This window comes from Nelumbo nucifera, chromosome 6 (assembly GCF_055504915.1).
Source record: "Nelumbo nucifera cultivar China Antique chromosome 6, China Antique-T2T, whole genome shotgun sequence".
Taxonomy (NCBI): Eukaryota; Viridiplantae; Streptophyta; class Magnoliopsida; order Proteales; family Nelumbonaceae; genus Nelumbo; species Nelumbo nucifera.
Genome location: NC_142654.1, coordinates 29,484,096 through 29,499,163, shown reverse-complemented (window position 1 = coordinate 29,499,163; position 15,068 = coordinate 29,484,096). Strand labels below are relative to the sequence as shown.

Sequence of the window (15,068 nt, the reverse complement as noted above, 5' to 3'; positions counted from 1 at the left end):
TGATGATGCCCTAGTATTTTCCAAAATGAATCTTGCTCTAACTAAGTTCCACTTTAACTTCGTGTTATTGCCTCCAAGTCTTGCCCTTTCAGTTCCAGTTGATTTACTGCTATCCTTGTATCTGGATTATTATATACATAGGATATTCAAGAGGCTCATGCTGGGCAAATAGTCGCTGTGTTTGGTGTGGATTGTGCATCAGGTAGGCCTTTGACCAAGTTATGGATATGTAAGCTTTCTTCTTGCATTTTTGTTGTTAAATTTTCACCTTGCTCTTGTTACCAGGAGATACTTTTACTGATGGATCAGTTAGATACACAATGACTTCTATGAATGTTCCTGAACCAGTCATGTCATTAGCTGTTTCACCTGTATCCAAGGATTCTGGAGGACAAGTATATAATCTCCAACAAATACACCATGCCCTGTTGTAATGTTGTATTAGTTGATTTTCATTCATATTGTTTTCTTTATGACAGTTTTCAAAAGCTCTGAACCGCTTTCAGAAAGAGGATCCAACTTTCCGTGTTGGTTTGGATGCTGAGAGTGGACAGGTATGATCTATATCTCATGTCCTGCAAAGCTTCTAATATTCCTTGACATGACATTACATACTTCTGATAAACAGACAATAATTTCTGGAATGGGAGAGCTTCATTTGGACATTTATGTTGAGCGAATCCGGAGGGAGTACAAGGTTGACAACTGGACTTCTCCTTGCTAATGCCAATTTGAAAGTGCTAGCTGTTTATATTAATACTTTCATCTTATCTTCTTGCACCTGGTGATATGAAGGTTGATGCAACTGTTGGGAAGCCTCGTGTTAACTTTAGGGAGACAGTTACTCAGCGTGCTGAATTTGATTATTTACACAAGAAACAGACTGGAGGGCAAGGTCAATATGGGAGAGTATGCGGGTAAGTGCCGTGTTTAGAAAACCGGACCAAATTGGCTGGTTGGACCAGTTGAACCATGACCCAGGACCCTGGCCGGTTCAGTCACTCCAATGCGGTTTTTGCTACAAATCCAGTAAAAACCAGCTGACCATCTGGTTAAACCAGTGAATTGGTCCCAGTTTCATGAAACTGCTTGGGTCCTTAAATAATTGAAATTTTAAATGTGTTTAACAAGACTTGAACCCATGACCTCTTATTTTCATATATTGATTAATTACCACTAGTCTACGTCTTTACTTGTATCAATTAATGACTCTTCATTGTACACCATATTTAAGTATATTAAATGTTGTAAAATATATTATATATAGTATTTATATCACATGCAGTATATATATGTATATGCCATGCCATCACGGTTCGGCCTCCGGTTTGACCCTAGTTGAACTTCTGACCTGTGAACCTCTCCTTTCTCTGGTTCTATACCCAGTCTGGTTCTCTGAACATTGGTTAGTGCTGATGATGTACCATTTTTCTCTTTGAAAAGATAAATGGACAGAGGTGCAACTCTAGATGGACACTTTAATTTGTATAAGTAATGTGCTTTATGTTTGTAAATTAGAGCCTTTTATACCCCGTTCTTAAAATTGCTGCATCTTTTTTCCTTTATTGGCAACGAATTATCAAAAAAATTATAAGAAAAATGAAACAATTTATTGGAAATGGAGGTGTGGGTTGATTGTATACCATTAGATCAGGACTTTTGCAGGAGTCTATTGACTTAAGCATCATTGACATTAAGAGGATGGGTTCATCTTCTTCAGTGAGATAGCTTTCTTCTCAGCTAGAGTCCCCCCACCCCTTGAAGGAACAAACAGGTTCAACCTTGATTATAGTTCCACGGGGAATCATGAGGGATCAGAGTTGTCCTTTGGAGTCATAGGGACGACGGTTCTTCAGGCTTATTTAGGACCTGTGGGCTGTGGCTACTGGTAATGTCATATACACAGAATTTTGTCTTTTATAAAGGGGTCTAAGGCTTGATGTATGCCTTAAACTACAGTGGAGTAGATGTAGAGGGTGAGTGGGATGGTTACAAAGTGGTTGGGAGGATCCTAGCTACTATAGTCACTGTGAAAAGTTGGTTATCAGAAGAGCAGCTAATCAACTAGCTTACTAGCTGTTTACTTGACTAGGAGTGGAGTGCAAAGGGTTGGATTGTATTGCAACTTAGAACTGCCTTATAGGGAATGATGCTCTCTGGATAGATGGTGTATAGAGAGGTCGTATAATCTGGCATTTGGATTATTGTGTTTATGTCGTTTTCCTCTTCTTTGTTTACACTCTCTTCTTTCCAAGTAAGAAACTATTTATCTTTTTATTTTGTTACTAATAAAAATATTGAAAACTACTGTTTTATTGCCATTATTTTGATTTTTGAATAACTCTCCTTCAGAGGGTTGCTGATGATTGTTTTTAAGTGTGTAAAATCAAAGCTAATATTTACAAGCTTTAGAACATGGAAGGTTCTTTCAAAGTTTCATGTAATTTATTTGGTTTCTGAATTTTCATTGATAATTAACTGGAGGATTTTTGTAGATGGATAAGAAATATAGAAGAGGGAACCTCAACCACAAGGACTGTACAAAGGACCAAAAATAAAATGAAGATATAACTTTTCAAGCCATGAAATAGCCATTTAACCACTGTGAAAATGTATCAATGATGATATACTTGTAGCGATAGCTCAATTTTTAAGATTTTGGTTTGTTTCTCTTATATCCTTTTTGGGCAGGTATATTGAGCCGCTTCCAATGGAGTCACCAACCAAGTTTGAATTTGAGAACATGATTATAGGGCAAGCAATACCATCAAACTTTATCCCAGCAATTGAGAAGGGCTTTAGAGAAGCATGCAATTCGTGAGTAGTCTGGTTTCTTAAGAAATTGATTTTGGATAATTATATATTTTTTATGTACTTTAAATATATGATGGTGTTGTTGCAAGTAACAAATGTATATGTTGCTGTTACATATATAGGGGTTCATTGATAGGGCATCCAGTTGAAAATGTCCGTGTGGTTTTAACTGATGGTGCATCTCATGCTGTGGATTCCAGTGAGCTTGCTTTTAAGCTAGCTGCCATATATGCATTTAGACAGGTGGCTTTTTGTTCCTTGAATTTATGTCTTGGTTGCAATTCGTTTTTATTTTATTTGGTGCAAAATTTCTTGGACATGGTGCAAACTTTTGGAGGTTGTCAGAACACTGCTCCTTTCCTAATCAAAACTGCATTTTAATCTCTTTTAGTGGATTTTCACTTTTTTTTTGATGAATAACAGATAAATTTTATCAACGCCCAAAATCAACCCTGCCTACAAATCCTAAACTCCACACTGTCTGCAAAGTGGGCAGTAGACAAAAAGAGTACAAAAAACTCCGCAAATTGGAGCACAAAAAACAAATACAAGTACAACCCTGTTACAAAATACAACCCAGCCCTGGACATCTCCACAACAATTGATCTCTCACAACCCTTTCCCTTGCTAGTCATTCAATGAATTTGTGCTTCTGGGAATCCAATTGAAATTGAATGAACCATTGAAGTCTGTTATAGAATTTGTGCCCAACCATCCAGTGAATTCATCCAGCAGGGAATGGTTTTGCATTCTCTCTCCACCTCCACATCTCTCAATACCATCATTTATATGGTTTTAATCCTTGAAAGTCGAACCAAAGCCAACAGCTCTGTCCTTAGAGAGTTGCCATGTCCAATTGGACCAGTGAAGCTAAGCAAAATGCTGCCATCAGAAGCCCATACTATCCCCTCCAACACCTGAAATTCCCAGATTACGAAGGCAGCACCCATCAAATTTAAAATTAAGCCTGCTCATGATGGATTTTTCACATTGTCATTTCATTCACTTCTGCAAAACAGTGCTATGCAGCAGCAAAGCCTGTAATATTAGAACCTGTGATGTTGGTGGAGCTGAAGGCGCCAACAGAATTCCAGGGTACAGTTACTGGTGATATTAATAAGTGAGTGTATTTAATTTCCCATTTACTGGATTATCGGTATGATACTCTGACAAGATTTGTCACAGACTGTCTTCATATTTATCATATGGCAGGAGAAAAGGTGTGATCGTTGGAAATGACCAGGATGGAGACGACTCTGTTATTACTACACATGTGCGTATATATATATATATACATATATATATATATATGTATATATATATTTGTCTGTTATGGTACTTTTACCAACGTTATTTTTCTAGGGAAGTGCTTGATGCCATTGTGGAACAGTCTGATTATCTCTGGTTGATGTGGTTATTCTGATTTTGAATCTCTTGACCTTGAGATATGGAAATCCATGCTGAGGTTAACTTCATGTTGTGAATGAGCTATGCAAATAATCTAAAAGTCAGTTTAACCTGTAATCTGGAGCTACTTACTATTTGTGGGAAGTAGTTCAAGGTTTGCATTAAAGAATGACAGCCATACAGAAATACAAGTAGCCTCTGTTAGAATTCTAGCAGGTCGTAAGGAAGTCCATCTGACATTGGTAACATTTACGAAATTAGTAAGGTTATAGAAAAGCTAAACCTAATTCAGGTTTTTTGGCCTGGAAGATTTCAGTTGAATCGGGGCCAGGGCATGATGCATGACACTTCTGTCTAATGGAATTCTATAGTGTGGTAACCCCTTCTCCAAGGGAATTCTTCGGTAATCTGCTAGATGCTAATCTTTATTGTGACATGGAGCTTGCCAATCCATGTTTTGTGTTTTATTCATTGTTTATCATTCTAGATTAAGGTACTGACAAAAAATGATACTAGATTAGGGTTTGAACTTAAAAACAAGCATTGCTCTTATGTTACTTGATTGCTTAATGCAATGGCTGCTGGAATGTATTTTCAGTTGGAACTGTTTTAAAGAAAATGGAATCTTCATCACATTCTTGGGGAAGATTGTATGGCTATTGGCATTAATAGCATAGCACCTGAAGAATAAAAGTCTGATGAATGAAATGTTTTCTGAGGAACCGTTTTTTTTTTGCCTTTCAGGTCCCTCTGAACAATATGTTTGGATACTCTACAGCACTCCGGTCCATGACACAGGTGAAGCAATTGTCATTTATAAAATTCATGATTTAGAACTCTTACCAACTTATGTGCATCCCTCTGCTTGTGGCCATGTGTACAACTGTACCCAGATCCAGATATCAATTATGTCTCTGTTCACGGATGGTTTTGTATTCATCCCTGGGGTGGTTGCATCCTTCATGAAGGAGCAAAATTTACTGGAACTGTACAGTATTGAATCCAATAATTTTATCATGGTTGCATGTAACTGCACTTCCATTCATTTAGTTTTTTATTTTTATTTTCAAGAGATCAGGTACAGTGCTTATATTAAATACAAAATCAAAATGAGAGCATATACACCAGCATCCATGTTCCTTTTTTTCAGTTTTATTTCTCTAGGATGCATGGTTTATGTGGAAAATATTAATTCATAGAATTGTCATGTGATGATAGTATGAGTTCTTGGTCATGCAGGGTAAAGGTGAGTTCACTATGGAGTACAAAGAGCATTCACCAGTTTCACAGGATGTGCAGATGCAACTAATAAATACTTACAAGGCCGCGAAAGCAGCAGAATAGCCTATTTTTGGAGTAAAGAATGCTGCCCCACATTCTTTTCCCATCCACATGTAACATGTCATATTTATATTTCATAAGATGAGGTAATAGGTAAATTTTTTGTCCTCCAAATTCCCCCTTGAATGGAAAATCATTCATGTTACTGTCTAGAAAATTTTGTCACAATAAATGTTACATTTTTCTTTGATTTATCAATAATTAGTCTCGCATCTAGGGTTCTCTCAATAGATGAAAGTTTTGTCACAATATATAAACAACTAAAATTCGTATTAGAGTATTGGTATTTTTATCATTTCTCTTGCTCGCAATTTTCGTTAGTGTTTATATCTGTCATTGATTATTGATAGAACTGGCACCACATGGGGATATTGGAGCTTCTATTGATTCATGAAGGATTCCTACGCTATTGTTTTACCGTGGCCTTGGAAACCGAAACATTGGTTGTAGACTTTTAAGGTTGTACTGCTTAACATGATTCTCTATTACCAAATCACCAGAAATTTGTGTCAAGGAATGCTATAACGGAAGCGTAAAATTTCTGTTGATGATTTTGCATATTGATCAGTTGAGGCGCCCCAGTTACTACAGCCTCGTGTGGCAACGACAGGAATTCAGGAATACATCAGCCCCTTTTCCTGGAATCGCTAGTAGCTTCTGCCGCTTTTTTGGCTACCGAAGCTGTATATTTTGGTCTCATGTTCTTCCTATCATTCGTAGTGAGGCCAATTGATTTTTCACAACTCATGAATCCCTTTAATGCACAAAGACGTGAAGGGAATGGGATTCTGGTCTCGGCGGCCTATCTGGTAGTGTTATATAGAATTTCATCTAGTCTCTGCCTTTTTTGAGTATATATCTACCGTACTCAATACACGGGTGGAATGTGTTGTGGGGCGCAATTGTGAATTTGCCCTTTTTATCCAAAGTATACCTTTCTCCTACCATCTCTTTCATATAGAAACCTTTCCCCGCTTTTGTTGAACCCCGTTTTTAACCAAAGATCTTGAGCTTGTGATTCAAGGACCCCCACTTAGCGAGGGTACCTTGCCCTTGATTTATGCATTCCATTGAGGTTCAACACTAAAGCACGATTAACTTGATATGGAACAAAGATTCCTTCATTTTCACTGGCCATGGTGAGAAGACGTCTTGAACTGGATACTGAAGAGCATAGATCTTAGGTGGTGTTTGGAACTGTGGTCATCTTGTGTATGGCCCGTTTTGGTTCATGCCATAGGACCATGATGGCCATGATGTTTAATTGGCTGTGGACAAGACTGGTTTACAATATATTGACTGTTCCAGTCCACAATCCAAAATCTCGACAACACCTTGTGGATGTGGTCGGTTCACAATATTTTTACACTGTTTTGATATAATACATTTTCTTATACACACTTTTCCTTATTTTTAAATTTTTAATGTTAAAATAATATTTTTATCAATAAAATAGTAATTTTTAATGTTAATTCTAGCACCAGGCACAAGCCCGATGGTTCTCCTTATTATTTTTTTTCATTTATTTAAATATTATTTTTAATGTTTTTATCAATAAAATATATTTTTTAATAATTTACTATTTGTTTTTATTAAAATTCATATTTATTGGTTAATATTAATTTATTGATGCATTTTTCAATTTATTTATCACATAAAATGCAAAAATTGAACATTTTTTATCTACTATAAGTCACTTCATAAACTATATGAGATACATGAAATCAAAAGGTGTGGTGTGAACTAGCCCATAGTTTAGAATAGTTGTGAACTATGGTGTGGTGTGGACCAGTCCACACTACCCAACTTCTCATCCACACTACTGAACATCCCCTAAGTTTCCTTTTGCATCTCCAGAGTTTTGTTTAATAGAAATAGGGATAACAATCTTCTATGTCCTCGATAACTACTTGGCATCCCTGACTTGATTGTGTTGGGGATGGAGACTGCCTTGGCAGGGAGGGGTGGGGAGTGAAATCCCAACCCTAACCCAAATCTGATTAAATATGTATATATTATTTATATTTTGATTTTTTTCTTTATTTAAATAATCTTTTTTCAAAAATGCTTTTTATTAAAAAATCGGGGATTTGGGTTTTTTGATGGAAAACTCGTCTCTGTTGGGTAACAGAGATGGAGGTTAGCTTTTAACCTCAACGGGGATCAAGGACAGGAACTGGAATGGACTTCAAAGTCAATGTAAAGTATTGTCCCAAATAAATTAAGCATTTCAGTGACCAAAATATACTTGATCCATACTTTGAACCTTGCTTATGGGGTCCAATTTAGTGAGATTGTCTTCCAAATGTTCGTTTGAGAGTCGCAAGTGTTTATTGCAATAGGTATTTTTGTTTTTCTTGGTTTGAGTGTCGGAGGAAAATTACGCCCATGACAGGTTCAGGTCACTCTTATTTGAGCCAAAATCCTATTCAGTTCTTGTTTAGGACTCTTCTGACCCTGATCATCTTAGAATAAACGTTGGCAAACAGCTCCTTTGCTTCTGGAAACTCTCTCTATCTTCCCGTCCCAACTTTGGGAATTGGTTTTAACACAAAGGTGCGTCTAGGTATTGCCCGGCTGAGAAAAAAAAGATCAATAATCTTGTTTGAACCAAGTTTTTTAAAATCAATCCAGAGAACAAACTGGTCAGGGGTCTGGTTCTTGAGTTGAACGGTCCAATTGTTCAAACCAAACAGTCGGCCCGTTCTGACAAAAAAATAAAAAAATTCAAAAACAAAAAAAAATAAATAATAGTTAAAACCGTTAAACAGTTCAACTGCCAGGATCAATGTTTTTTTTTGCAAATATCCAGTTTTGGAGAAAAACGGACCGGTTCCCGATTTTCCTATCTGACCATCCAGTCCGGTCCAATTTTGGAAACCATGGTTTGAACCCTGATTCGTAAGTCACTATTGACTTAACTTATTAGAGTGTAGAGCATATCAGTTACTACCATCATCTCTCACAATCTAGTACTTCATTCCTGTCGCAACTCGCAATCACACCAGATCCACCTTCAACAAATGAACCTGCGAAGCAGGTTCGTCATGCATGATAAATTTAGACATTCAAAGCACCAAATGACCATTTGCGTGTGTAACTGTGTATGTGTGTTGTTGCAAGGCAAGAGCGTTAGGAACAAAGTTGGATTTCCTGCACTCGTTTTGGTGTGAGATGGGGTGCACTTCCATTCAGATTCAGCCATATCATACATCCCATGCCACTCTTATCTCATTTGTGTGGAAAAAATTAAACAATAAGTTTAGGTCATTATCACGTTATGTCTTTAAAAATTCATTTTTTAAAATTAAAAAAAAATTGGAAAAAGAAAATTATTCAATTCGACATATGCACAAAATTAGACAAAACCAACAAATAAATCTAAGGGCTTGCTTGCCAAACCCTGGATGGGTGGACACCATTAACAAGCATTCTAGAACTCTCTTCTTCAAACTTCAGCTACGATGGAAGTCATGACATCTTGCTCAAGAAAATGCCCCCTTCTTCAGACTGAAGTCACATTTCAGGGTAAAACATTTTGAGTATCGGATCTGGTGATAGTTGAATTTTGAAGTTTGACAAGAGAAACTGTGAATTGCAAATTTTCAACTTGACAAAGGAAGCCATAACAAACGGCTCTACTCCATGGACCTCCAAAGGAAGTTGTAACTTGTAAATCTTAGACTTGGAGAAATCCCAAAAAAAGGGCAAAGCATGTTTGGTCACTTCATTTCCTCTTAGACATGGGGATTGTGGGAATGAAGTTTCCCATATTAATTAGATATCCCCACTGCTATGCAATGCGAAATAAAGTGAAATCACAGCAAAAGCCATTCTCTACTTTCTAACTGTTATTTTGGAAATTTGTAAGAAAACTATTTCTGCAAATATGAACCCCAAATTTAACATGTTCCTTTTAGGAAAGAAGAAAGAGAGTCCAAATTGCTTTGATGCATGCCTAGACTCACATTTGTTATTTAATCTTTTAAAATTGCAAGATTGAGAACTGAGAAGAGAGCCTAAATTCACGTTGCAAAGAACATATGCCAAGTTTCAAGTTAGAAGCAGATTCAAAGAAACTTTCTCCTGCAAATGGTTTTGGGTGTAAATCTTTCGCTGCAGATGATGAAAGGCTGAGGATCAACACCGTGTAAATGGTTTCAAGTGTAAAGAAAGGGCTAGGTTTTTCTCTCCAACGTTTTCCCTTTTCTCTTGTCTCTTGTTTTCTCACTTTTCTTTTTATCCTTTATAATTTGAAAGAGAAAATTAAAAAATAAAGACAAAACAGGATCAACATTGCCGTCTAATAACTTCTCACAAGTAAGACTTGGTTTTTGTGCAGAAACGACATGCACCCAGGAATGTAATAACATGTAGGAGGTCCGGGCTTGTTAGGAACTCAGGATTTTCTTTTTTTGTTTTAAAACCAGTTATGCTGGTTATGTATTAATGGAAAGATTTAGAAATCCAAACCTAGAACGAATATAATTAACAGCAAGAATTTAGAAATCGAAATCTACCTTAATGGAAGAGAGATTTATGCCAACATCCATGAGGCAATGTAAGATCTCTAAATAATAGAATATTGAAAGTAGAAGACAGTACCAAAACCAATATGAAATGCTGTAATCGTCAGTCTGAAATTTTAGAAATTTCCATGGCTTTTCAAGCCTCCCCAAGCCATGTACCTTCCAGGCTGGAGTTCATCATGTTCAATGAGTTATGTTCCAGAAAATATTGTATCACGATCCCTTCAGATGATACATTAAGCCTTTTGACATGGTCAGCTATGATAAAACCCAAGAATGAAGTTTGTTTTTCTTATAAACAGGGGATCCCACTAAACAAAGTTAATGGCTTAACAATAATGAAACAACCTTTTACTTCATTTTTCTTACCATATGCATCTGAATTCTAAACTATACCCACACCTACAAATAATTGCAGGCACAAGGTTGGAATTTGACGTATAAGAGGGTCAGACTTTGGAGAGTCCAAAGAAGAGATATGATGGAGGAACTTGGTGTCTATATTGCACCATTCAACTTTGTTTTTTCTTTATAAAATACTTTTTTTTTTAATTTGTGGGAGCAATACAACAAATGATGGAAAAGAAAGTAAATAAATAGATCACTGCAAATTAGTACAAGCAATTAAAAGCAATTTTGTAATCCATTATGTTCTATTTATCAAGTAGTAAAGATTTGCAATTTATTCCAAAATTTTAACCTAAGGGCATAACAGGCTCAAGAAGAAGAAAAAGAAGAATCATCACAACTAGTGTGTCAAGATCCATGCCTGATGCATTGGGGTTTCAGAGCAATCCATGTAATAAAGCTCCACACCCATCTTTCCCAATAGGAGGCCCCCTAATTTACAAGTAAATGGCATAACCAATGGATTTACAAGAAGGACCACTGTAAATACACACATCATAGATTCAATGATCACATCTGGAGTGATTCAACCTGAACGTTCCTACTTAGTTTGTGTGGTGAACCGAGTGGCATGATCCAATACATAACTCATTAAAAGAAGCAGCCAATTTGATCAAAGATAATGATGAATCCAAAAATTGCCATTTATCTACTTAAACCTATCCCGTAAAACAGCCAAATTGTTATTTCTCTTCCTCTTGCCTGTTGTGCCTACCCAATTTCAGGACAATATATTTAAATCCTTGACCCTTTTGTTAACCAATTCAAATATAGGAAGATTAAGAACCAATCTTCCCCAACCCTAATGAACTAATACCTTTTGAAATAAATTTCTACTAACTGATAAAGAGGACTGGCATCGAGGAAATCCTTAATGCCAGCAACACTAAGTGAAAGGATAAATAAATTTTAGTACTAAAAAAGTTAGAAGCCTTGACCTCCCATACTATTCAGATCGTTGTTGCACACAAGACCAAGAAATACAGACGAGAATAATTATATTAAACAAGTATCTCGAATAATATGACAGACACATCTTTGATCTTTCACTGATAAATGGCAATGCAATTTTCAAACCAAACAGCACAGAAAAAGTGGAGAAGGGAAAAAGGAATCATATATTTCACTTAGACTCCTCCACATTAAAATTCCTAACAAACCATGTATCAAAATTGCAGTTCAACATAATGGCGTCAGTAATATACCAATCTGTTTAGTGCTTCTTCTTTTTCTTCCCTTCATCTGCAACTGCAAGCAATTCCTCATTTTCGAGAAATTAGAGTCCATACCAATTTCTCTATATCAAGCCTTTACTCCTGAAACCCAATGTCAAAATTTCAGACCAGTTTGATCCACTGGCAATGTTTTTTTGGAGTGCAACAGAAATTCCAGAAGAAAAATAAAAAAAAAAGATAAACAATCAAATCTGCAAATTGAGAGTTTAGGGTCTAAATGGATTTGCATATTGAAGCACAAGATCAGTAAAAAATATGAAAGTTTTTGTACTGAAAAGTAAAAGGAGGGGAAATAGAAAAATAAAAATTAAAGGCACACCTACGTCTGCTTGGAGTAGGAAGAGGATGAAGGGACACGTTTGTTCCGGAACATCATGTAGCCGACGGGCAAAACAACTCCGACCATCATGATTGCGGCTCCGATGATGTACCTCAGTAGGCTCGGTGGTTCTACCTCTAACAGCCTTCTGAGCTGCAATGCAGATGAAACAGAACCCGATGAATTAAATCACAATAACCCTAGCACTAGAATTAATTCTGCTCTGGTCTTCTTTACATGACCTATTAGATCTGATTTTCCGAGAAGAGAATTGGTCATTGAATCGCAATCCGAAGAAAAAAAGAGACTTACAGGCATCGTTAGCGACTGCAACCGAGGGGAGATGGAGAGAGAATGAGAGGAGAATTTCAGTGCCGAAAGTCCAGATAGGGGACGAAAGATCAAAGAACCTTCAGTTTTCAGACTTTCATGGAAGTTCTGGTGGAATGGGATGATTTGTGAAGTGCTGCGAGAAATTTTTGGCGACTCGGTGAATATGCTGATTGGAGCAGTGGAGCCCACAGGCACCACATTGACTCAGATGTTGGATCTGATCCGGACTGAGATCTGAGGGAACGGCATCTGCTCCACACACGGGCGCCTCACAAGCACATCCACCGAGAACATCTCCTCCCATGGATAATAATTTACAAGTGCGGAAGATATTTTCAATGCATGGTAGGATGTGCGTCTGAGGCGCCCTATATAAGGAGCAGATCCGATCAGCCCACGGAACGGGATCTGCTCTTCACACGGGCGCATCACATCCACATCCACCATGCATTGAGAATATCTCCCGTGAATAATAACTTATAAGTATGGAAGATGTTTTCACTGCATGGTGCGATTTGCATGTAAGGCGCGAGTGAGGCACCCTGTGTGAGAGCAGATCCGGTTACTTAGCCCACGCCCCATTAAGCGACACCTAGACATTTCCCATTTCTCAATAGGGTCATTTGCTAAATGACCCCTATAATTTTACGAATTTATTAAAACCTACCAATTTGCATTTTATTAAAGCACCCCAATAATTTTCTGAAACCTCCCCTTATGTTTGATAATTGCAATCATCCTTTCTAAACTTTCTGATAACCTCTTTGTTAGATCCTCTACAAAGAAGCATGAAAATGTCCAAAATACCTATGTAATTACTTTGATGAAAATATTTATTTTCCAATTTTTTTTTATATATGAATGGCCACCCAAAACCCTCTCAATCTCTTTTTTTCTGAAAATGATTTATTTATCAAATTTGCCTTTCATATCAACTGCTCAAAGGTAAAGTTACAACTTTAAATTCTTTTTTTTATTATTTTCATAGAGTTTATATTCTTTTTTTTTTCTATAGAAACCAAAGAACAAAATTGATTGAATGAAATTCATTAAACAGAGAACAAAAGTTCTTCTTGCAACTTTACCTTATATTTTTCTCTTAATATATTATATATTTTCATAAAGTTCTTCCTTCTTTGAACGGAGAACAAAATTGATTGAACGAAGTATTGCCTACATTTTATTAGGGCACGAACAATGTTTCCAGTTTTATTTTCTTTTGACTAAATTTGATTGATGGGTATTAGTGTCAAAACATCAATTTCCATTCCCATTTAATAAAAAGTCGATTAAGTAAATATGTTACAAATTATAGGCATCTTTTAGTAAAATAAAAATACAGGGTAAGACTTGGTAAATTTGTGAAACTATGACGGGTATTTTAATAAATGACCCTTTTAAATAAGAAGAAAACCAGATAATAAATTTACAATTTTCCCTTTCACTCTTCTCAACTCCCATCATTTTTTTTCTTAACTAATTGTCAGTTTCTTTGGTTAAAAAAAGGTTGATATTCATCCTCGAATGATCAGAGCTTCAGAAGACAGCCTCTGGTCTATAAAAAAGATCCCAATCCCTCAAAGCCTTCCCATTCCCAGGGTTCTCAGGTTTCTGGTTTTGAAACACGGGCTTCAGTTTGCTAAGGATTCAACACAAATCCCTTCACAATGTCCTATGTCGGTTTTGTAAGCAATTTTTTTTTAAAGAAACTCTTTCAAACAGTTAAATGACATAAAAGCAAGGCTTTCTATGAAATTTGAGGGCAATAGTCATTTAGGCCTTTTAAACTATCAAATGTCTTTGAAGTAGATAACTATCAAAATTACTAGTCAACTACTTGACAAAGGGAGTGATATTTTTCTCTCTTGGCTAACTGATTCCTCCATATTAGTTGACTGATATCATTTTGAATCAGTCTATTTGGGTTAATGGACTATGCTTTTTTGGGTAATCAACTAGTCATCTCAGATAGGACATATTCATGCATGACTGTCCTAGTTAGTCAAATATGTCTTTTGGTGTAGTCGGCTATATTTCATAATCCTAGCATTTTTTGCCTTTGTCATCATAGTTAATCAACTATGTTATGTAGGGTAGTTGACTATGTCTCTTATCAGGTTAAACTTGTCTCAATTGTCATAGTTAGTCGACTATACATTTCTAAGTAGTCAACTAACTACTTTATGGAGACTGAGTAGTTTTGCCTAACAGATAGCTCAATACTTAGAAACCTTGAAAATTCTTATTAGGATCTCTTCCATTGGTTTTCAAAATATATTTTTCTAATTCTAATCTCTTGTTTAAGTTTAGGAAAGCCAAGGAACCAAACCTATTCTAGTCATTGGTCTCTAAGGTTGTTTATATTGAGTTCAATCTTGTTGAAAATCTAGGGAATACATTATGCAATTGATTACATCAAGATCTTAAAGATAGACACGATTTGAGCATAGAATGATGTAGCCTTAATAATTGGTTAGAGCTTCCTCAACTAGAGAGGTATGATGATGGTGTAGAGATCATGAAGCACAATTAGCTAATTCAGCAAAACTTTCAATTTCTTCATCTTTGGTATCATATTTGCTTTAATACATTTTCGGCACAAAGAAGCTTACTAAAGATTGCTTCAGTGAGCTTGTTATCATCAAAATACATAAGATCGACATACATTTGTCCTACAATACT

At 36.2% G+C, this 15,068-nt stretch overlaps 2 protein-coding genes across 4 annotated transcripts in view; one reads left to right on the top strand and one right to left on the bottom strand.

The window, feature by feature from the left end:
- The window catches only part of LOC104598483 (elongation factor G, mitochondrial-like), a 36,118-nt gene extending 30,261 nt beyond the window's left edge, over positions 1-5,857 (top strand). The window contains exons 10-20 of one of the 2 annotated variants that reach the window (XM_010260564.3): positions 142-202; positions 286-395; positions 480-554; positions 629-697; positions 796-917; positions 2,692-2,817; positions 2,937-3,057; positions 3,834-3,934; positions 4,027-4,087; positions 4,966-5,019; positions 5,461-5,857. In XM_010260564.3, the coding sequence (XP_010258866.1) occupies positions 142-202; positions 286-395; positions 480-554; positions 629-697; positions 796-917; positions 2,692-2,817; positions 2,937-3,057; positions 3,834-3,934; positions 4,027-4,087; positions 4,966-5,019; positions 5,461-5,565 (1,005 nt within the window). In that variant the 3' untranslated portion in view covers positions 5,566-5,857. Of the gene's footprint in view, positions 1-141; positions 203-285; positions 396-479; positions 555-628; positions 698-795; positions 918-2,691; positions 2,818-2,936; positions 3,058-3,237; positions 3,598-3,833; positions 3,935-4,026; positions 4,088-4,965; positions 5,020-5,460 lie in introns of those variants that run through there. The other variant, XM_088889415.1, reaches the window with a different exon arrangement.
- Positions 5,858-11,480: 5,623 nt separating this feature from the next.
- On the bottom strand, positions 11,481-12,539 carry LOC104598484 (uncharacterized). Of its 2 annotated transcripts, none has more exons than XM_010260566.2 (3): positions 12,366-12,539; positions 12,054-12,206; positions 11,481-11,815 (listed from the first exon to the last, which is right to left on the bottom strand). In XM_010260566.2, the coding sequence occupies exons 1-2, from the start codon at positions 12,369-12,371 to the stop codon at positions 12,054-12,056; spliced, it is 159 nt and encodes a 52-aa protein (XP_010258868.1). In that variant the 5' UTR covers positions 12,372-12,539; the 3' UTR covers positions 11,481-11,815. The 2 variants fall into 2 exon arrangements, with proteins under 2 accessions (XP_010258868.1, XP_010258867.1); XM_010260565.2 differs by having other exon boundaries at positions 12,058-12,206.
- Between the last annotated feature and the right edge of the window lie 2,529 nt (positions 12,540-15,068).